The sequence below is a fragment of the Canis lupus genome, chromosome 7 (genome assembly GCF_003254725.2).
Source record: "Canis lupus dingo isolate Sandy chromosome 7, ASM325472v2, whole genome shotgun sequence".
In the NCBI taxonomy this organism is placed as follows: Eukaryota; Metazoa; Chordata; class Mammalia; order Carnivora; family Canidae; genus Canis; species Canis lupus.
Window position 1 is genome coordinate 58,064,695 of NC_064249.1, and position 23,531 is coordinate 58,088,225.

Here is a 23,531-nt window from a genome sequence, read left to right on the forward strand (position 1 = left end):
AAGGCGTGCCACAGAAGAAAACCCTCTCTCCTGGACCGCACTGTGGGCGTCTGCAGGACGTGGCTCCAGCTGGGAGGCCTCCGGCTGCGGCGCATCGGAGATCGCGGCCCCCGAGCTCGCAGCCGCGGGGCCGAGAGGGCAGCGCGCGGCGCGGGGCGGCGCGGGGCGGGGCGGGGCCGGGAGCGCCCGGGGAGTGAGTCCTGCTGCAGTCAGGGCTCCGGCTGGGCAGGGCCGGCGGCTGATCTCCCAGGCGGACACCGGGGCGGGGGGGGCGGTGATGGGGCATATAGGTGGCGACCGGGGCTGAGAACACCTAGCGCAGGTGACTGGCTGGAGGCGACAGGGAGTTCCCGCCTGTTGCGCTCTTCCAGATGAACACTTGAGAGAATAGCAAGGAGGGGCCGATCGGTGTCCTTCGGCCGCGCCTGGAGCCCCACCCTCGGCCAGAGGAAAAGGCCCTTGGCTGCGCGGCGGGCGCTCGGAGAACCCGGGGGGAAAGCGCCCGTCCCCGCGCGCCGCCGGCGGGGCTCGCACTCCTCCGCGCTCCGGCCGCGGCCTTTGGCCTCCGCCTCCGCCTCCGCAGGGCTAGCTCGCCGGGCCCCGCGGGGTCCCATGGCGCCAGCCCGCGCCACCCGCCCCGCCAGCGGAGCCCTCCGCCCGCAACTGCTGCTGACCCTCGCGGTGAGTGGCCGCGGCCGCCTGGGGCGCGCGGGGGGGCGGGGGGCGGCCGGGGTTACTGGGCCGCCGGCTGGCTGCACCCGGGGCGCGGTGGAGACGGGGCAGGTGGCCAGCTCGAGGCGGGCGGCCTGCGCCGCGATCGCGGAGGCGGGGAGGAGGGTGTCGGCCGCAGAGGTAGTCGGCGCGGGCGGCGGGAGGCGCAGCCGCAGCCGCAGACGCCCTTCCCAGACCGTGGCCTCTGGGTAGGAGCGGGCCGCGCGGCTCGGGGGGCGCCTGCCGTCGGCGGGGGAGGCGCGGAGGACCCGGCGGAAAGCGCTCGCCTGGGGTCCGAGGGAGGGCGGGGCGCCCTTCCATCCAGGGGCGGCTCGCAGTGGGAGTGCGCGCGTGTGTGCGCGTGTGCGCGCGTGTGTGCGGTGTGCGGTGTGCGGTGTGCGCGCGCAGGAGTGGTCTCGACCCTCTGCGCCGGGAAACGGTGGAGGGGCGGGCCCTAGGTGACCCTTTCTATGGTCCCGTTGTTCGTCGCCCACTGCGATTGCCTTCACCTGGACCTTTTTTTTTTTTTTAATTTAAGATTTTATTTATTCATGAGAGACACAGAGAGAGAGGCAGAGACACAGGCAGAGGGAGAAGCAGGCTCCATGCAGGGAGCCCGAGGTGGGACTCGATCCTGGGACCCCAGGATCAGGCTCTGGGCTGAAGGCGGCGCTAAACCCTTGAGCCACCCCGGCTGCCCCACCTTCATCTTTTAGGGAAATGTTCGTCCGGATTTCTTGTGCACAGAGGCATCGAGATTCTTTTCCTAGGCCCTCTGGCTCTAACTTCTTTCCCATGTTAAAGAACACTGTAGCAGTGACTCCACGCACCCAATCTTCGGAGCGAGAAGGGGTGGTTTTATTTGGGGAGGGACAGTCCCCCTCCCTGGCAGAAGAGACTGGGATCTCAGGGCAGGGCCAGGGCAGGGGGAGTGAGAGGGAGGCAGAAGGTAGGGGAATTCAAAGCCGATGGACAGCCCCTGAGAGAGTTTGGGATCAGAGGTTTCCCAGACTGGATTTCCTGAGTCCCCTAGGAAGAGAAAAATTAAATAGACCAGGTGCCAAAGAGTGCTCAACCCGGTAGTGCCCTTTCCTGTTGAGCCTCAAGCGTTCGAGCTCAAGTTCCCGGAAGGAGGGGCACCCGGGTGACTCAGGTCCTGATCCCTGGATCCTGGAGTCAAGTCCCACATCAGGTTCCATGCAGGGAGCTTGCTTCTCCCTCTGCCTATGTCTCTGTGTCTCTCATGAATAAATAAATAAAATCTTAATAAAAAAAAAAGTTCCCTGAAGGACAAGGGGACACACCTGAAGAACAGACAGCAGGAAGATTCCTTCTGGGAGTGCTGGAACAGGGGGGAGGAAATACTCGAATTATTTCACTTCTCAACTGCTCTTAGCTGACGGTGAATTCTTTAAATTTTTTAAGTCCCGAAATTGTCGTTGTTTTACTATCATTAATGTCTTTCTCTAGGAATCCTATGGACTCAAACCCTTTATTAAGTTTCCAGGGCACATTGGTATCATAGAAAGCGCCAGGTGCATAGCAATTAATATTTTACCGTTCAGAAAACTAAGAATGGAATAAATAACGGTCGCAAAATATGTAGTCAATGACAAAGAAACAACTTTGGTTAGATCCCTAATAAAGTTGCCACTTCTTTTTAAACCACTGGCCATCATTCTTTGAAGGAAAAGGAGTAATTAAGCTTGGACAATAATACGTATGGGCGATAAATAGCATTGCTTCACATATGCTTACGCACAAAACTTTCTCTGTGTGATCTCAGATCCTTTTGAGAAGAAAAACAATAAAGTATGTAAACGAAAGGGGATTCTTTCCTCATTCCTTGGCTTATTCCTAATTTATTCCTAATCCTCATTCCTTGGCTTTTCTTAGCTTCAAAGCTGGTTTAGCCAGAAGTGGGATAGATAGAAAAAAAGCGCTGGCTCTGGGTACACCCCTTATCCTGCTACATTCTAGCTGGAAGGTGTGGTGTGAGTTCTTCAGGTTGTTCTGGTGTTCGTGTGCATATCTGGGCAAAGTCCTGCCAGCCTCAGACGGTTCTTGTGGTTGGGAGCCTCAAGTATGATAGATGTGTAAAGAGCATTTGAGTAGAAGATATTATTAAATAAGAGTGAATAATTCCTATTCACTGGAGAAACACCCTTTACATTTCCTTCTCTCCAAGTACCCAATTAGTCCTTCACTATTCCACGAATGGGCTTCTCCTGCTTCCTGATATTGTTTTTACCTCACACATGTCTTAACCATTTGAACTCTGGTTTCTACCTAAACACCGAATTAGGCTGCTTGCTTTCTAAGGTCATAGGGATCTCCCTTGCTAAATATAAACCATTCCTTATAGGTTTCCACTGTGTAGATTGTGCCTTTATTGAAACTCACTCCCTTTTTTCTTTTGACCTTCCTGTTTCTGACTACTCAGAATCAGAATCTCTATTCTAGGTCCTGTCCTTGAATAGGACTTAGTATAAGTAGTATAAGTAGTATAGGTGCCTTATACTAATAGGACTTAGTATAAGTAGTATAGGTGCCTCCTTATACTAAATTTGTTAGTTGGGATGTCTTCCTCGAACAATAAGTCTATGTCTACCTAATATGATGTGTGACGCAGCAGTTATTATCTTCTCAAACAATGCTGCTTTTCTTGAGTCCTGTATTTCAGTGAATGACACTACCATACACCTTGTTGCTCAGGTAGGAAGTTTGGAAGCTGTTTGTTTTTCCTTCTTCACTGCTCCCCTCCCCAAATCCATCATTAAGTCCCATTAAATCTACATTCAGAGTTACCTTGTGGATATCTCTGCTTCTATACATCACCTCTGCTATTACTTTTTGCCATTACAAATAATGTCACAGTGAATAAAGTTGTGTGTTGAACCCATACCTCATGTAGAGCACCACAGAAGAAGTCCAAACAGATGAAAGATTTGTATGTAACATATGATACCATACAGATAATAGGAGACATGGTGAATTCCTATTTAAGTTGGAGCTCAAGAAGGCCTATCTATGGTTCACATGGCTTAGATTTCAAAAGCCATTTATTAATATCGAGAAAAGCAATTATATTGTTATAATAATTAATGTAAATATATTATTAATAATATAAATCGATTATATTAAGACATATACACACTTGTCCATGGCAAAAAAAAAAAAAAAACCCAAACCAAACCAAAGTATTAAAAGCAAAGTCAAAGGTAACTCAAATTGGAAAAAAAAATGCAGATCATATTTTAAAAGGCTTATCTACAAGTATATAAAGAGCTCTCATAAATTAAATAGTCCAGCATGAGCATGGATGTGAGAAGGTGCCATAAAGTAATAAAAATGGCCCATAAAAGAAGATCTGTGTCATTTCTGGGCTTCACGTATTCCATTTCTGTGTTTGGAACATATAAGCTCTTGGCATGGCTAATATATAGCCCCTCTTCTGGTGACCTCCTCTGGCTCTTAGATGAGGCTAGTTCCCCTGCTATCCTATAGCATCCTATATCTCTTTCTTAGAGCATTTATCCTCCTTTATTGAAATTACAACTATATTTTATCCTTGAACTCCATGTTTCATGAAGATTGGGTTTATTGCTCTGTGTCTGATACATAGTAGACATTCAGTAACGTTAGTAAATATTAGTTAAATGCATAAATGAATGGATGTCCAGGATACTGTTCTCTAAAGTATTGACATAATCTGACATTTCTCACCTTCTCTGTCTGCTCTTTTTATCTTAGTCTAAGTCACCATTCTCCCTCTCTTAGATTTCTTTTTTCAAGATTTATTTATTTATTTATTTATTTATTTATTTATTTATTTATTTATTATAGACATAGAGAGAGAGAGAGAGGGAGAGACACAGGCAGAGGGAGAAGCAGGCTCCATGCCGGGAGCCCCACGCGGCACTTGATCCCGGGTCTCCAAGATCGCACCCTGGGCCAAAGGCAGGTGCTAAACCGCTGAACCACCTAGGGATCTCCCCTGTCTTAGATTTCTGTTGGAACCTCCCAACTGGTCTTCTTGCTTCTACTCTTGCTTCTCTGTAGTCCATTCTCATGGGGCCACCAGAATGAGTCTTTGTAAATGCTCACCACATTATGCCACTCTATAGCTTCTAAACCTATGGCTGCTTCTCTTTGCACTCAGAATAAAATCTGCACTCCCATTATGGCCTTTTAGATCCCACATAATATGTCCATGATTGTCCCTTTTTTTTTTTTTTTGATTGTCCCTTTAATATCATCTTGTATCACTCTTCCCTCACTGTGCATTCCTTCCATGACTGCCTTTTTGTTCTTTTAACACACCAGGTAAAATCCTCTTCTGGGGTCTTTGTTCTGGTTTTTCTTCCACCTGGAAGACTTTTCCCTATTTAGTGAACTGGTTTGCTTCCTTATTTCATTCAGGCTTCTGGTTTTCCCTTTATCACCTTTTCTCCCTGCTTTAATGTTTATCTTTTGGCATTATATGACCTTTGTGTATTTATTTTTTTGTCTCTCAATCAATATAAGGTAGTCTCTGTGAGGTCAAGGACTTTGCTTTGTTCACTGCTGAGCATTGCCTTGCACCTAGTAAGCAACCAGTAAATGGGGGTTGAATGAATAAGTAGATACATGCTTTCAACCACCTTGAGTTGGACTCTTCACACATCTCCTTTTATTCCTGTTCTAAGATGATACAGCCAACAAACAAACACTTTTCTCAACTTTTAATTTCCAAGTAGGCTCCTCACTGTGTCCATCCATTAATTTCCAAATGACATATAATCACTTCCTATATAATTTAACTTGGATAATTAAATGTATATGGCATGTGTCATGGAAATAAAACGTGTCTTAGACGTAAATATTTTAATCCAAATTTTAAATTTGTGTTTATAGACTTTGTAAATACAGTGGCAGTGCTAGTCAGCTATCTTGCTTTTGGCCAAAAGCCTTTGCAAAACTATAGAATTGTGAATCTTTCAGAAGTGTGCATTATACAGTTTTAGAACAGAATTAAATTTCAGTGTGTTCAAATACATATAGTATTGGAATTGGTTGCCATAAATCACTAACTCATTTAAAAAATTTTAAGTGGAATGTTTTATAAAATGACCTTACTGATCATTTATGAGAAGATGTGCCTCCAAAATAAATTCATATTTCAAAGTTATGTGCTTGTTTGTATGGGGTCATAGATAAATAATCTCCAAGTTGCTCTGTGATAATGAGTTCATGCTTCTCTGTAAAGCATTGGGTTTTGTTTAAGATATTATTGATTTGGTACCATAGCTCATAGGCAATTGACAATTGAAACACTTTGCTGACTCTGGAAATTTGTTTTTGTTTCTCCTTCCTATTCGCATACCTGTGCTGCCTTTCTGAATTGTTACTATTCTCTCACACAGGGTGTCATTCGTTCCTGGATATACTCACTAAATTAGTCAGTGAATTTACTATTAATTCTTTTTTACAGAATAAGAAACAAAACCCAAGAGGGTAAGGAATTCCTGGAATTTTTTTTTTTTTAAGATTTATTTATTTATTCATGAGAGACACACACAGAGAGAGGCAGACACAGGCAGAGGGAGAAGCAGGCTCCTCACAGCGAGCCCGATGTGGGACTCGATCCCAGGACCCCGGGATCACGCCCTGAGTCGAAGGCAGATGCTCAACCACGGAGCCACCCAGGCGTCCCGGAATTCCTGGATTTTACATGCTTTGTGAAGGAGGGAGCCATGACCCGGGATCATGCCCTGAGCCAAAGGCAGACGCTCAACCGCTGAGCCACTGAGGCATCCCTTGGTCTATTGTTTTATTCTTTGTTTCCATACAATTTTGTCCTGATTTCTACTACAGTGTTATGTTTTGTTTTTTTAAATATTTTATTTATTTATTCATGAGAGACACACAGAGAGGCAGAGACATAGGCAGAGGGAGAAGCAGGCTCCATGCTGGGAGCCTGATGTGGGACTCGATCCGAGATCCCGGAATCATGCCCTGAGCCCAAGGCTCTCCCTCAACCGCTGAGCCACCCAGGCGTTCCCAGTGTTATGTTTTTAAATTTTATTTTTCTCATTGTATAAACTAATTTATAATTACACCAATTTCTAATTTATGTAAACTATATGCACATTAAAAGGATATTTTTTAAATGCATAATATTGATTTGATATTTTAGATCTTAACATTTACCTGTGATGCCTGCAAAAAAGTCATACTACATGTCCCCTCCAAACTAGATGCTGAGAAATTTGTCGGTAGAGGTAAGAAACTGATTAAATGTGTAATAAATCTTACTTGATATGATATTGTAAAATTAATGTAATTTTTAGAAGGATAACTATTGGAATTCATAGTTAAAACTAACATAATACATTATCATTTGTAATACATTTGGTGTCATTTCAATAAAAGGAATATTCCTTTTTTTGAAAAACATGATTATATGAAGTAGATAAAAAGATTTAGTTTGAGTAATAAATAATTATTAATATTTATACTAGATGCAAAGTACAGTATACGTGATAACATTCTTCTATGAAGCTGGGAAATAGTATTGAAACTATTTCTTGAGTTTAAAAGTGTTGTTTTTGGATTTAATCATAAAACATTTTGGCTTCTCACCGATATGTATTTCCACATATAGCTTTATATCATTTTTTTTTTGTGTGTGCACAAGAGAGAGAAAAGGAGAGAGAGAGAAAGAGTGCATGCACACAGTGCAGGGGAGGGACAGAGGCAGAGGGAGAGAGTATCCTAGGCAGAGGGCCTTGACACTGGGCTGGACCCCACGACCCTGAGATCATGACCTGAGCTGAAGTCGAGTCCCACATTTAACCAAATGAGCCACCCCTTATCAATTAGTTTTTTCACAAAACTCAAAATGTACAAGGAAAGAGCAGACCAGTGAGAACACAGAATATAATGACTAACAGTAGTTACAAAGAGTTAGTTTAAAAACTACTGATTAAGTCTCTAGATTCCCTTTAAGTTCTCACATGTGTGACTCTATAGTTAATTTCAGTTAATAAAGAAAAACTTTTTGGTTTGGTTTACATATTCAAAAACTGGACCTTACATGCCTTTATTTCAGGACAAATATCTTTTTTTTTTTTGAAGGATGTAAAGTAGGTATTAGAAGTGATGTATGTGTTTATGCACAGTTTAATTAACCATATAGTTTCATATGTGCTTTTAAAAATGCAACATTTACAAGAATCAGTGTAATGAATTTTAAGTTTTTGCCCCCCCCCCACAAATGCATAGATTACTGTTAATACCATATATTGTTTTGTTTTTCCTTACAAATGATTGCTGTGTATATTTTCTACAGTTAACCTGAAGGAGTGCTTTCAGTCTGCAAATCTGATTCATTCGAGTGATCCTGATTTCCAAATTTTAGAAGATGGTTCAGTCTATACAACAAATGCTGTTTTGTCTTCAGAGGAGAGAAGTTTTAGCATATTACTTTCCAACACTGAGAACCAAGAAGAAAAGAAAATACTTGTTCTGTTACAGCATCAAACTAAGGTATGCCACACTATAAGGAATGAAGTATAATGAATTGTTTTCTGCAGCTGTAGCATTACCAGGGAAGATGTGGAATCAGAGAAGATGTGGGATAGCTCAGCTTGGTGAAGAATTGAAACCATCATGCACTTTAAAAGTGTTCAAATGATGGAAAAGTCACCACATCAGTTATTCTAGGTTGTAATTCCTTTTCATTTGGGACATGAATGGAGAAATGGGGATGCTGCAGCATGAGAACTTGAGATCAGGTACAAAGACACATTGCTTGATCTTTCCTTTCAAAACACAAGTTTTGAAACTATCTCTGGAGGTCTTCTGTGTCTCAGACAGCATAATCTGTAGTCTTAAACAGTAAATGGCTGTGTTAGTTTGAGGTCAAGACCTCACACATGCTTTCTGTATTCTGGTACTAGAGATCCAGATGACTTCTGTTCAACCATTGGCCATTATTCACTGCAGCAGCTTGAGAGTTATCACCCTTTTTTTTCTCCTCATTCTGACACAGATCTCTCTTTTGGCCTGTGGCTCTTCCTAGCTGCTGGTGAGTGGAAGGTGCATATGCTGGATTTAGAAGGTCATTCAACTGTATATTCCTTTCTCTTGCATCTCTCTCCTCCCATGGTTTTGCATGTATGCAGTATGGCAGCAGTAACATTGGTTTTGTTTTGTTTTGTTTTTAAAATTTGCTTCTAGGCTTCCAATTCCATCTCTTTTTCTTCCATATTTGTACCAAGTTATTTTCTCAAGAGGATTGATGTAATAACAGTTATTATTTTTTTGTTACCTTTTTGCAGTGTTGATATTTAGTTTGGTTTTCAAGCACGACCATGGTCTTACACCTTCCCAGTTAATCCTCATGAGAGATGTGTCAGAATTCCAACGTTTGTGAATAAAGTAATCATTGACTTTATTTTTTTTTCCTGTGTTCTAAATTGAGGTACTAAAGAAAAGACATTCTAAAGAAAAAGTTCTAAGACGTGCCAAGAGAAGATGGGCTCCTATTCCTTGTTCAATGCAGGAGAATTCTTTGGGTCCTTTCCCACTTTTTCTTCAGCAGGTACAATTTACTATCCTTTCATTGTGAAAGTCAGTGATTTCCTTTTTTTTTTTTTTTTAATGTGGACAATGAATATGCAGTTATTTTAAAAACAGTTGCATATGAATACATGAGTATGTGTATTATATGTTTCAATAAATGGATATAAATATATATTTTTATACTAGCATACAGTTTTTTGTAGTTTAGTCATGCAAAGACCATTTATGAAATTGTAAAACCCGTCTAGCACTCTCAAACACATGGTTCCTTAATGAATTTTCATGTTAGCAAGCGTGTTGCCTGGACATAGTCTAGCAACCCCCATATTCCATAATAGATGAAATTGCTGACACAAAGACAAATGCCATGAAGGGGAAAAGACACATACATCCTTTCTATTGTTTTTCCTCAAGTCCACTACTTAAATCATACTGGATCCATATTTTCTCTCTCTTTTAACTTTTAGAAGCAACCTCAGCAAATCTTGCCTTCTTCCAATATCCACAGCCACTACCATTCAATCTTTGACTTAGGTTTCTTTTTTCTCAGTTCTTGAAATTTGAGAGAGAACTCTTCTTTATTTCCTACCAACAAATTTAATGTAGCTGAGAGAAGAGCATATTAAATTTGGGAAAGAAATAATTTGAAAATAATTGTTAGTCATCCTGACATGCAGTTAAGATCTTACTAAGAGGATCAAAAGAACGAGGGGAAATATTGGCTTTTACCAGAATATAACACTTACCAGAATATTATGTCATTTCTATTCTCACTCATATCCATTTCCACCCCTTCTTTCACCTCAGCTTCTTTAGTAAAAAAGATGCTGACAAATAACAGAAACGAATTAAGGAAGGCATTTCCCATGTTTTTGTCCTGTAGACAGTAACTTTAAACTGAGCGTCTCAGATGTTATGTATAATAAAAACTCAAGCTTAAAAAATTGACAAAAGGGTAATTTTTCACGCTCAGAATACTTTTTCTCTGACAGTTAAAGTCTTAAATGTTTGGTCCACATAGGATCCATTTAGCCTTTAAAGCATTTCTCAGTTATTCTGGAAAACTAAGACACTACTACATTGTTGTCCTCATGCCTTGCTCTTGAAATTTCTCAGTTATGAGTCTTCCTTATTTTATTGCTATTTCTTACTCATACATGATAATAAAGGGGACAGTTACTTATTGCAACAAACATGGCGACATGATTGGAGAAATATATATAGATGAAAGTTTTGCTGAAATAAAAATTTGTCTCTTATGCATATAATATCTACTTTTTAGATTCAATCTGACACCGCACAAAACTACACTATATTCTATTCCATAAGAGGACCTGGGGTAGACCGAGAACCTAAGAATTTATTTTATGTAGAGAGAGATACTGGAAATCTGTTTTGTACTCGTCCTGTAGATCGTGAGGAATATGAATCCTTTGAGGTAAGTCTGAAGTTTACATATTGTATTAATGATTGTTAAGCTTGGCTATTTAATCTCTCATTCTCAATTTATTTACCTTTTTCTATTCTCTGAGTTTGTTGTCTATGCTCTGGTTACATCTGATAGCACAAATTTGAAACAAAAAGAAATACCATTAGTTTCTTAGATTGATCTTGGTATGGTAATGTTACTTTTTAAAAAATATTTTATTTATTTATTTATTTTAGAGAGAAAGAGAGAAAGAGAGAGAGAGAGAGAGATCCTGAGTAGGGAGGGGGGAGCAGAGGGAGAGGGAAAGAATCACATACAGACTCCACACTGAGCACAGTGCCCTACACAAGACTCAATCTCACAACCTCACAACCTTACAACCCTGAGATCATGACCTGAGCTGAAACCAAGAGTCAAATGCTAACCAACTGAGCCACTGAGGCACCCCTAGAATTGAACATTTAGTTTAGAATTGCTACAAGATGGCCTTCTAAGTACTTGAGATATTCTGCTTTCTCTGAGAACTGTTATGAGAAAAATTGGAATTGAAATTCATATTATAAAATTAAGAGAAAGAAATTGCATTCCACGCAGAATTTATAGCTGTGCATTTATTCTATTTCTGACTTTCCCTTTTTAAATTAAAAAAATCCTCTGACTTTCCCTTTTTAAATTAAAAAATCCTCATGAAGAGAATTATCTAAATATAACTACCAATATGCATAAAATTCTACTTACTAAGAATAGTAAGATAATATAGTAAGTAATAAGATAATATTCTAGTTAACTGTACCTGGGGAGTTTGGAGTTCTAAGAATCCAAAGTTAACAAAGATCCAGAAAGTGATATTGAAAATCTATGCACCAAAAAAAAAAAAAAAAAAAAAAAAAAACAACTATGCACCTGAAACTTTAAAACAAAACAAAATAATAGAGAAATGGAAAGATTTCAGGGTCATGCGTTGGAAGAACAAATATTGTTAAAATGTCTATACTATGCAAAGCAATCTATAGATTTAATGCAGTCACTATCAAAACACCAGCAGCATTTTTCACAGAACTAGAACAAACAGTCCGAAAATTTTTATAGAACAACCAAAGACCTTGAATAGTTAAAGCAGTCTTGAAAAAGAAAAAAAAAATCCAGATTTCAAGTTATATTACAATGCTGTACTAATCGGGGCACCTGGCTGCCTCATTTGGTGAAACATGTGACTTGATCTCAGGGTTGTGAGGTTAAGCTGATGCTGGGTGTAGAGATTACTTAAAAAAATCTTTAAAAATAAACAAAGTTATCCTAATCAGAACAATATAGTATTGGCATAAAAATAGAGACATATCTGGAGATCCCTGGGTGGCTCAGCGGTTTGGCGCCTGCCTTCGGCCCAGGGGGTGATTCTGGAGTCCCGGGATCAAGTTCCACGTCGGGCTCCTGCATGGAGCCTGCTTCTCCCTCTGCCTGTGTCTCTGCCTCTTGCTCTCTCTGTGTCTCTCATGAATAAATGGATGAAATATTTAAACAAATAAGAAACAAAACAAGCATGCAAAGGGAAAAATAAAAGAGAGGCAAATCAAGAAACAGACTTAACTAGAGAATAAACTGACGGTTACAGGTGGGTGGGAGGTGAAATAAGTAATGGAGATTAGGAGGGCACTTGTGATGAGCACTGGGTGTTTGTATGGAAGTGTTGAATGACTATAGTCCACCTGAAATTGATATCACACTATGTTAACAATGGAGTTAAAATAAGAAATTTAATAAAACAAAGCAAAAAACCCACAAAATAATCTTTAAGACTGTTCTGGGAAAATAATAATAAAAGCTTTAACACTCATCAACAGTACAGCACTAGTAAAGAAACCAGAATTGCCTATGTTATTATATTGGATAAACTTAAACAAAATGCTATTGTACACCATGAGATTAACTACCTCCTGTGACATTAAGGTTATGTCCACATCCCCAGACAATAACAAATGGTGAAACTCAGACTGCAGTGCTGAACAGTCTCCAAATTAAAGCCAAAGGTAGTTGGAACCATATTTTGATTTTGCTTTTTTTCCTTATTTAACTCTTCACAGCTAATTGCCTTTGCCACAACTCCAGACGGATACACTCCAGAACTTCCACTGCCACTGGTAATCAGAATTGAGGATGAAAATGACAACTACCCCATTTTTACAGAAAAAACTTATGTTTTTACAATTTCTGAAAATTGCAGAGTTGGTGCGTATCTACCTTAACAATGTGTGCAAGTTAGTGTTTTAATTCATAAGTTGAATTTCACTTTGGCTATTGGGAGGAAGCATATCCTGCTGGCAAGAATAAGGGACTTGCCAATCAGGGCTGCTGTGGGTGGAATTTGCTCTGCCTTTCACTAGCTGTGTTCTGTAACACTGGTCAAGTTTCCTGGTCTTGACAAGCCTTATTTCCTTATCTGTAAAATGGGTTATTGATATGCAAGATTGTTATGAAGATTAATGACACATCATAAACCTGAAATGCCAAGCTTAGTGCCCGAAAACTAGAGAAATTACTTGATACATGTTATTTTGCCTTTCTGTGTGAGATAAATACTTTTAAGAGCACACACTCTGAACAGAACGTCTTTGTGCAATTGAAGTCTTAGCCTTGAAGAGATCTATTGATATTCTGTACTGGTTAAGTGATTGACAATATTCTGAGCATTATCATAAAGATCATTGAAAATAATACAAATGTTTTCTTAAGCTTATGTCAATGGACCGTAACAGCTGGAAGTCAGAATGCCATTTTTGAGTCTCCCAGAAAGATCTAACTAAATTAAGAGTTTTGGACAAATTTTTGACCATTTGATCAAATTAAGGGCAGACCTACAAATAGCAAAAGGGTAAAGAGTAGTTAGAATTCTTTTGTCTACAGATACAAAGGCAATGGAGGGATATTATCAACATTTATAAAAATCATACATTAAATACAATAAATACAGATATGGTCCCCAAATTCAAAAATGTTACAATGCTGGGATAGTTTTTAAAAATAATACTTCATATAGAAGTCTGCAGATGGCCCAAAAGCTTTTTGAGGTAAATGGAAAGGAGTGAAATAAAAGGAGAGTTGGAAAGGTAAAAGTTTTGGAAATTGAAAAGGATTTTTCCCATATGTAGGTTCTACGGTGGGACAGGTGTGTGCAACTGACAAAGATGAACCTGATACGATGCACACACGTCTCAAATACTCCATCATCGAGCAGTTGCCAGCGTATCCCACACTATTTTCCATGCATCCAACTACAGGCGTGATCACCACGTCCTCATCTCAGCTAGACAGAGAGGTAACATAAATATTAGCAGCCAAAACCTGATTATCACATCGCCATTTAATTATATCTGTATATCTCTGTAGAGCACCTGTGGATTTGTTTGTGAAAAGCATGTTGTAAATCTAATTTTAGAAAAGTTATATTTTAAGTATGCAGATGGAGGTCATTAATTTTGCAATGTGCCAATTTTGAACTGCTAATTTGTTCTCTCTTGAAATATGTATGTTTTACAAAGTCAAGTTTCCCAATATTAACATTTTTATAGTATAGTAGTAAAAACAAGAAACATCAAATGTGAAAAGAGAAACTTTTGAAAATGTGCAGAAATTTGTTATTTACAGATAACAATGTTTCTTTTGTTTTGCCTGTGTCATCCCTTCCCCAACAATCTCATCTATATTCTTCCCCTTATATATTTGATTAAAAGTAAATTTATTTCCCTTTTATCGCTAGTTTACCATTTTCAACTGACTATTTGAAATCCTTATTTGGATGTTTACAGGTACCAAAGCTGCAACTCATGTAAAATCGAACTCTTTTTTTCCTTCTAAACATATTTTCTCCTTGCTATGCTTTCTAGTTAAAAAGACATTAATACATTCTTTTCTTGTTGATAATTTTTATATTGACACCTTGAATTTACATTCTCAAAATTGTATTTGATGATTCCTCTTGTTCCCTTGATCAGATCACTTACTTCCAAAATTGTCTTTGTTTATATTCTGTCCATTTCCACTGTAACTATCCTAATGTAGTGAGTCATTCACATGGTTATTCAACTTTTGCCTCTTCACCAAGCATTTATTGATCTGAATTCTTATAGCAGTTTATCTGGCCTACTTATTACATTTATAATCCTTAAACTATAGTAATACATGTTTGTCAGGTATTTCCTTGATTCCTAAAACTTCATACCAGATTCATTTCATTTTCCTCTCCTTTATCCTCATAGATTAGAGTAGTGGTCCTCAAATTTTCTGATCTCAGGACCTTTTACAGTCTTATGGAAGATTCCAAAGATCTTTTGTTTATGTGAGTTAATATTTATTGATATTTACTCCATTAGCATTTAAAGCTGACACAAGTTTAAAATATGTCTTTATTCATCCATTTTAAAAATCATAAATATATTACATGCTATCATAAATAACATTTTTATAAAAAAATTACATTTTCCAAAACAGTAAATAATTTACTGATAAGACTGAAGCTATAATGCATTTTTCCAAGTATCTTTAATACCTGACTTAATATAAGACTGGTGGATTCTCTTATCTCTTTCTGTATTCAGTTTGTTATAATATGTAGCTTTAGCTAAAATATATAAAGAAAACCCAACGTGATACAAAGTTAGAAAAGAAAGGAGTATTTTTTTGTTATTCATAAGAGACATAGAGAGGCAGAGGCAGAGGGAGAAGCAGGCTCCCTGCAGGGAGCCTGATTCAGGACTCAATCCCAGGACTCTGGGATCATGATCTGAGCCAAAGGCAGGCACTCAACCATTGGGCCACCCAGGCACCCCAAAAGAGGAGTATTTTAATAGTAATTTCACATCATTGTGGCTACTCTTTTGATACTACACCAAAACTTGACAAGTTTTGTTTTGTAAATGCTAGTTTCATAAATGTGTCTTTTGCAGTGGGCATTCTGAAGCCTGTTGTCAATGAGCTTTCATAATTTGTTACATTAAAATCCATGGGTCTATCTTGTACTCTGAGTCGACAATTTACCCATGTATGATTTTGTAACATCATGTGTTGACCATTTGTAAAATAGTTTCACTGAGTTATGTAGATCTTCCATATATTGACACATTCCATTAAGCAATATAGGAAAAAAGTCACCTTGTCACCTCTATTGATACTACAATGGCTGATAAAAATTTTCAAGAAGTCTCATTTTTGTTTGAAACTCCAATTTATAATTGGGAACAAATAGTTTTTTTCCTTGAAGTGACAGATTCACTTTATGTGTAACAGAATGTCTTCCAGGGCAGCCTGGGTGGCTCAGCAGTTGAGTGCCTGCCTTTGGCCCAGGGCGTGATCCTGGAGCCCTGGGATCGAGTCCCACATTGGGCTCCCTGCATGGAGCCTGCTTCTCTCTCTCTGCCTATGTCTCTGCCTCTCTCTGTGTATGTGTCTCTCATGAATAAATAAAATCTTAAAAAAATGTCTTCCAAATATACTAGTCTGAATAATGATAGATGTCTTTTATGTAAAAGTGGTATTTTATGGAATAAGAACCCCAAAACAATGGCTAGTTCAGCTCATAAATAACCACACAAGTACTTCCCTTGAGAAGAACATCATGCTATGTTATGTAGCAGAACTGCTTTATTCATACCTCCCATTTCTTCCCTAGACTAATGGGTTGAAATTTAATAAAATTTAATAAAATTATAATTTTTCACTGCATCTACAAGGACATTTCTAAGTAAATTTTATTTTATTTTATTGTAATTGTATTTTATTTATAAATTCATTTATTTTTACTGTATGTGCCAGTGACGAATATAGTATCATTTACAGAATAAATGAATGAATGAATTGCTCTGTATTGTAGCTCCAGGAACTATACAGATTCTTCATAGAATTTATGTGCTTAGGAAAAGCAGAATATAGACCAAGTCCTCTTTTATTATCAAGTCTTGAATATCCCTTTCTAATAAGTCAGTTGAAAACATTGGACTAATGAAGGAATCTTGCGGTGTTTTTACTTAAGAGTGCTCTGGAGACACATACTGATGCCAGGATTCCAGCTTTCATCTCTTCACTTCAATCCCTTAAGCGCTTTAAGTGTCACAATTTTTCTTCCATCTGAAGATCTTGCAAGTGAATATTTATGTCCCACACTTCATTTCTTTCGCTTTTTTATCAGCCAGTTGATTATTTTGAGTAAATCTTAATTAAAAAAAATATGTATTTTCTCCTAAAGTATACTAGCATGAGTTTTTAAATGAGGCCAGTATTTTTCAACTCTGCAGATGTGATTATGAGAGAAGAGTAAATCAGGAAAATTATGTGTCAAAAGCATAGACATAGAGAAATTTTAGTTTTATTTTAGGTAAGACATAAGGGATAAGAAAGTTTAAGAAGTGATGAAATTAAGAGAAAGGTAAACGTTCTTGGTAGAAGGGTAGGATGGTTTTTTACATATTATTTTGTCCTTTGAAAAGAGATGAATTATATGGGAAAGGTATTAGCATCATCATTTTATAGAAGAGAAAATCTAGCTTAAAAAGACTTTTCCAACTGCCAGAAAGATTACATTTGTTATTTTTAGAGTTAGGAAAAGAACCCAAAGCTTCTAAATTCGTCCAGAGGGCTTTATTATTAGAGTTGCTTTTAATCCTTTCATGCCTTACTTAGGATAAATGAAACCATTATGAGGAGAAACTATTTTTTTTTTCATTAGCAATGAGACTTCCACAATTCCTGATGAATATAAAACCCTAAGAACCAGATTACGTTTTCCATAGAGAGAAAAGAAATTACAGTTCATCTTTCTATAAATGTAAATACTTAAAATCTGCCCTTTTTATGAGAGAGTATTTTACCTCATTATTAAAAGACTGGTATGAGAGTCACTGCTATGTAGTTTTCAACATGAGAATGTATTTTGGATAGGAAATAAAGATTTTGGTTAACTGCTAGGCACTTTAAAATGTGCTCATTTACTCACCAGAAAGAGTAAAACCAAAACCAATTTTTCTATATTCTATATAGAGTAGCACTTTAAATTTGAAAAACTAATCTATTTTCATAAATTAATAGAAAATGACTAGTGTGAGGAAATTATTCTTTTGCCAGTACCTGAAAACTATGAAATTTAATGGTGTACTTCTTACATTTTTAATGCAAGAAAAATTACAGAGTGTAAATTAAGATTTCATTTATAATGTTGCTTTCACTCAGTAATGAAATTCTCTCTTTTCAGCTAATTGATAAATACCAGTTGAAAATAAAAGTACAAGATATGGATGGTCAATATTTCGGTTTGCAGACAACTTCAATTTGCATCATTAATATTGATGATGTAAATGACAACTTGCCAACATTTACCCGTACTTCTGTAAGTACATGACAGTAATAAAAGAAAAATGTATGACCCAGTGTTAATTGTTAAATATTCATAACTCCATCCACATCCCATGATTTCAAATGCAGTATCCCCAACCACGTGACAGTTACAATCATGTAAACATAGGCCTTGGAAATTAGAAAGACTGAGTTTGTTTCCTAGAGTGTTCTATTTGTAATAGTTACTAATTAAGGCTCTTTTGTTGTTTTTATTATTTCAGTATGTGACATCAGTGGAAGAAAATACTGTTGATGTCGAAATCCTCCGTGTTACTGTTGAGGATAAGGATTTAATGAATACTGCGAATTGGAGAGCTAATTATACCATTTTAAAGGGTAATGAAAATGAGAATTTTAAAATAGTAACAGACCCGAAAACCAATGAAGGAATTCTGTGTGTGGTTAAGGTAAGAATAAATTAGTAAATTAGTTCTTTGTATCTTATAATCTCATAGATAAGCATAATAGAGCTTAATAAAAAAAAAAGGGAATTCTGGTAAATAGAGAAATAAAATAGATATACAGGTAAATATAAATGCTATGTTCTCCATATCTATATTGAGATGAGTATATTCAAATTGGAGAACCTTTTATAAACTAATGATATTTAAGATAATATTATGTATGTGTGTCCAATAGTATCCACTTTGAAACCAACATCTCTTAATTAAAAAATGGGCATAGCTTTGATGCCCATGGGACAGTGCCAAATTTCTGCAGCCCATTCTTTCTGTAGCTGGGTCAGGGTGCCTCCACTTATTTATTGAATTTCCCAAATGGTGAGTTATTCCTGGTGAGACCCAGAGGGGCAACATTTGTAGATCTGTTCATCTATACCTAGCATACATTACAGCCTTAGCTTCTGGGTTGAGAATGGGAATCCTCAACCATTCAAAGTTGCAAATATTTGTAAAACCTCCTTCTAATACTATTCTGCAACATCTCAGAAGATCCCATTGCTAATTTAGGAGCCAGTTAGCCCCTAAAGCCACCTGAGCTCCTTTTGCTTTGGACACAGTCATAGTCTTATTTCTGCTAAATCTTTAACTAGGGATCCCTGGGTGGTGCAGTGGTTTGGTGCCTGCCTTTGGCCCAGGGCGCGATCCTGGAGACCCGGGATCGAGTCCCACATCGGGCTCCTGGTGCATGGAGCCTGCTTCTCCCTCTGCCTGTGTCTCTGCCTCTCTCTCTCTCTCTCTCTGTGACTATCATTAATAAATAAAAATAAAATAAATCTTTAACTAGAACATGATTCTATCCTGGGTTCATGCAGTTTCCCTTTTGTACCTATTCACAAAGAACATGAACTAAAAATGACAAATTCTTTTTCTTGTAAGAAATTGTAATGATGAAAATTAACTGCAGTTTGTGGGTTCATTTCTCTGTTTCAGAACAGCAAAGAAATATCCTTTGAATCCTATCTCTTTCCTCACCTAACTCCTGCCCTAACCCTTCATATCCTAAGAAACAATTTTATCTCTGTGAAGTCCAAGACCTCACAGGATTTCTGTCTTGCAGGAAATGCCTTTTACCTATTCTCATTACAACTACATATCAGGCAAGATAAAATAAAAACCTTCCATTAAATTTGGTACTGCCAGTTCTTTGAAAAGTAACTGAGATGGAAGAGCTGAAAAAGGAGAGTGTAATGTCCATAAGCTTTCTATTTTTTCTCTCTGAAAAACATTTGATAAAATTTGGCCTACATTTTCTACTCCAAACCAGGTACAAATAATTTTATTCATTTCAGAAGGATAGGATAAGCTGTCCCAAAATGAATGTATAGTAAATAACTTTTGGTTAGGGTATGTAGTGTGTGAAGTTATCTCTCAAGGGTTAACCTTGAAACACCTTTTTATTAAATAGTTTTTTAATTCATTATCAGGACCTCTGACATAACTGGCAGTTGAGGAACAGTTTTGGTTTGGTTTGGTTTGGTTTGGTTTTTCTGGTTCCACCCAAATCCTGAATCAGTTGGATTCCCCTCCTTCAATCACCTCCGCGTTTCTGGGTATATATTTAATATTCTCCTGACTATTCTCAAGATTAGTTATGCATGCCAGTTAGCATTGCCAAATATTAGCTGTCTTGAGCTCATTTTCCACACAATTTTTTTTTCTTGTAGCCCCTGAATTATGAAGAAAGAAAACAGGTGGACCTACAGATTGTTGTAGTTAATGAAGCTCCATACTCGAAAGAGGGTAGCTTACGATCTACCATGAGCACAGCAACAGTTACTGTTAATGTAAAAAATCAAGATGAGGGCCCTGAGTGTAGCCCTCGAGTACAAACCATTCAAACTAAAGAAAATGTGCCAGTGGGGACAGAGATTCAAGGATACAAAGCGTATGACCCCGAAACAAGAAGTAGCAGTGGCATAAGGTATCCTGTTTTAGTTAACTCCAAATTTACCATGTTTTTAAAATTCATAATTTGCTGCCAAAATTATAATTGGGCCTATGATACAGTTGTTATTTTACTTCGTTATTAACAGGTACAAGAAATTAAGTGATCCAAAAGAGTGGGTCAGAATAAATGAAAACACAGGATCCATTACAATTTTCAGAAACCTGGATCGAGAGGCAGAGATGATCAGAGGTGGTATATATAATATTACAATTCTTGCATCAGACAAAGGTAAGAACTTTGTTTCTAAGCCAGCTACATCAGTTTCCCCCTACTTTCATCCTCAGTTCTTAAGCCAACCACATTGATTTTAAGTCAGCTCCATGTATTCTCGAAATATATTTCTCCCTGGAAGACATGGAGCAATTGAAAGGTTTGATGTAGTTTATTAACACATGGATGTTTCCTAATAACACGCTCAGTTTTATGTAATTATAAAATTTAGTAATAGAAATACTGGAAACCATAATTTATTAAAAGTAAACAATCATTGAAAAGTGAGAAAGTTACTCTAGTAAAATTAGCTTCAATTTATCTAGTCGTATCTTTTAAAATACTCACTTTGGCAGGAAAGTTCGTTGCAGGGAGCACATACTTATTGCCCCATAGCGCATTCCTAGAAAACTGTTTTTGTCTTTTTACAGGGAACTATCAGTGTACGTGGAGGTTAGAATTCTGATTAAGAACATTATATAAAAATAATCATAGTCATGATTAACAGTACCTTATAAAATTAAACACTGTGAATCCATAAAACCATATAAAGTGTAAAATGTTCTATGAGTGCTACAAAATGGAGAGAAATGTGAACACAGTGGTTATGAGATCCATTTAGTGTATGAGTTACATTTGGCCTTTGTGCATCCATAAACTAAATATGTTGACTACAGTAAACATCAGTTATTACACTATAGCTTACAACATTAGAGTCTAGAAGTGATTTTGGAAGATGTTTTAGGTATTTCAGTGCTCTCTAAAGTGAGAAATGGTTTATATCCATTGACTGAATTGGTAAGGGTGTGATTATTATTAATTCAACTTTGATTCATTAAAGACTGTCCCTTAAGGCCTCAGCTTCCTTTATCCCTTTGTCAGGACATGCTTTTTGGTCAAAGGCAGATGAAAATCAAATCTGTTCTTGTTACATTTTTTTTCTAAGATTTATTTATTTATGATAGACATAGAGAGAGAGAGAGAGAGAGAGAGAGAGAGGCAGAGACACAGGAGGAGGGAGAAGCAGGCTTCATGCCGGGAGCCTGATGTAGGACTCAATCCCGGGACGCCAGGATCGCGCCCTGGGCCAAAGGCAGGCGCCAAACTGCTGAGCCACCCAGGGATCCCATCTTCTTATGTTTTTAACAGCACATGACAAATAGCTTGTTGGTAGGTCAGATAAAATTACTGTCTGGAATTAGAGATTTGGGATATAATTTTATTCTACATTTTCCTTTGTTGCAGAGGAAATAAAATACTTGAGAGATCAAATATTTGTATGGAGTTTAGATGAGCTAATCATCATTGTAGAATGTAATAAATATGTCATGGGACCTTGTTTTTATCTTTTCTAAAATCTACACTGGCTAATTTCATTTGGACCCTCCCTACTGCTCTTAATGAAAGATGCTGTCTTGTGAGCACTGAATTCGGGCCTATTCTCACTCTCCATCCTCCTGCTTTTCTGCAGCACTTGCTTCCTCTTTCTAAAACCCTTTTGCAAGGTTTGTTTGTGTACAGGTTTCCACGCTTTCCTCTCTCGTCCCTGTGCTTTCTTTCTTTTTTTTTTTTTTTTAAATTTTTACTTATTTATGATAGTCACAGAGAGAGAGAGAGAGAGGCAGAGACATAGGCAGAGGGAGAAGCAGGCTCCATGCACCGGGAGCCCGACGTGGGATTCGATCCTGGGTCTCCAGGATCGCGCCCTGGGCCAAAGGCAGGTGCTAAACCACTGCGCCACCCAGGGATCCCCCCTGTGCTTTCTGGTAGTACTTTCCACTCACCTGAGCAGAGCGATTTCTTCAGCTTTGGGTTCAGTTTCTCTCTTCTTTTCAGTATCTTCTCAAATTAAATTCTCTTGGCAGTGTCACTCAGATATCTCTTCTATATAACTCAGTTTTAGGTGTCTGTGTTGTTGTGTTATTCCTGCTTTGGAGAGGAGGAGTGTGCTTTCAAAATATTTGAAACATTGAGTAGGAGTGTACCAGCCACAAAAAATCATGAAACCATGTGTAGTTCATTCTCCATGACTTCATATTCAGAATTAGTAATTACTCACATAGAATCGCATTAATATTAGAGAGTGAGCATGGCATGCATACACTCCAGTGAATAAGAGTGTGATTTATTTAACTAACATGAGAAACAGAGCCGTGAAACTGAATTTGATGCCTAAGAGCTTTGGTTTAAATATTGTACACCAATACTAATCACAACGTGCCAAAAAAAAAATAGAGTGTATTGCACGACTCTAAACGTTTAATGGAAGGGAAGTTCAGGCATTTAGCACAACGGTAGAAGAGCAGACATCGTGGAGGTCAGTTTTTAAAGACAATGCAATTAACCGGATTCAGTCAGTGAGCCATGTGCTTTCAACTCTGTGGGTGGATTCCAATGGGAAGAGATGTATGTTCAGGATGTTCCACAGCCCCGGTTTTCAGAGAGATCAAGAAAACAGCGTGTAGTCTGAGAACAAGAGATTTTGAGAGGTGAAATTGTTTTGCCCTATGAAAAGTATGCCAGCTGGAGAAAATACACATCCCCCTGCTCATCTCTCTTCTTTTAAATGGTTGAGATGGTTGTATTTTTCTTACATCTCATTTCTTCTAGTTCCCTTTTCTTTTTGCTGGTCTACGTCTTTTACTAAGTTCTTCAGATGGTGTGGTGTGGGTGATAAACCCTAAGCATCTTATTCTGGAAAATATTGTAACATCATTCTCATGCCTGATTTGAGCATTTGACTTGATGTAAAGCTTTAAGTTTTTTTTTTTTTTTTTTTCCCTCAGCACTGCTCAGGTTGTCCTCCATTATCTCCTGGTATCTC

General features: G+C 38.2%; 1 protein-coding gene across 4 annotated transcripts in view; it reads left to right on the forward strand.

Annotated features, from left to right (window-relative positions):
- The first annotated feature begins 242 nt into the window (after positions 1-242).
- DSC2 (desmocollin 2) overlaps positions 243-23,531 on the forward strand; it is a 33,182-nt gene continuing 9,893 nt past the window's right edge. The window contains exons 1-11 of one of the 4 annotated variants that reach the window (XM_025429248.3): positions 243-681; positions 6,890-6,974; positions 8,045-8,241; positions 9,179-9,298; positions 10,562-10,717; positions 12,790-12,934; positions 13,855-14,021; positions 17,946-18,080; positions 18,310-18,495; positions 20,214-20,470; positions 20,583-20,725. In XM_025429248.3, the coding sequence (XP_025285033.1) occupies positions 613-681; positions 6,890-6,974; positions 8,045-8,241; positions 9,179-9,298; positions 10,562-10,717; positions 12,790-12,934; positions 13,855-14,021; positions 17,946-18,080; positions 18,310-18,495; positions 20,214-20,470; positions 20,583-20,725 (1,660 nt within the window). In that variant the 5' untranslated portion in view covers positions 243-612. The remainder of the gene's footprint in view (positions 682-6,889; positions 6,975-8,044; positions 8,242-9,178; positions 9,299-10,561; positions 10,718-12,789; positions 12,935-13,854; positions 14,022-17,945; positions 18,081-18,309; positions 18,496-20,213; positions 20,471-20,582; positions 20,726-23,531) is intronic. The other 3 variants (XM_025429243.3, XM_049112808.1, XM_049112809.1) reach the window with 3 other exon arrangements.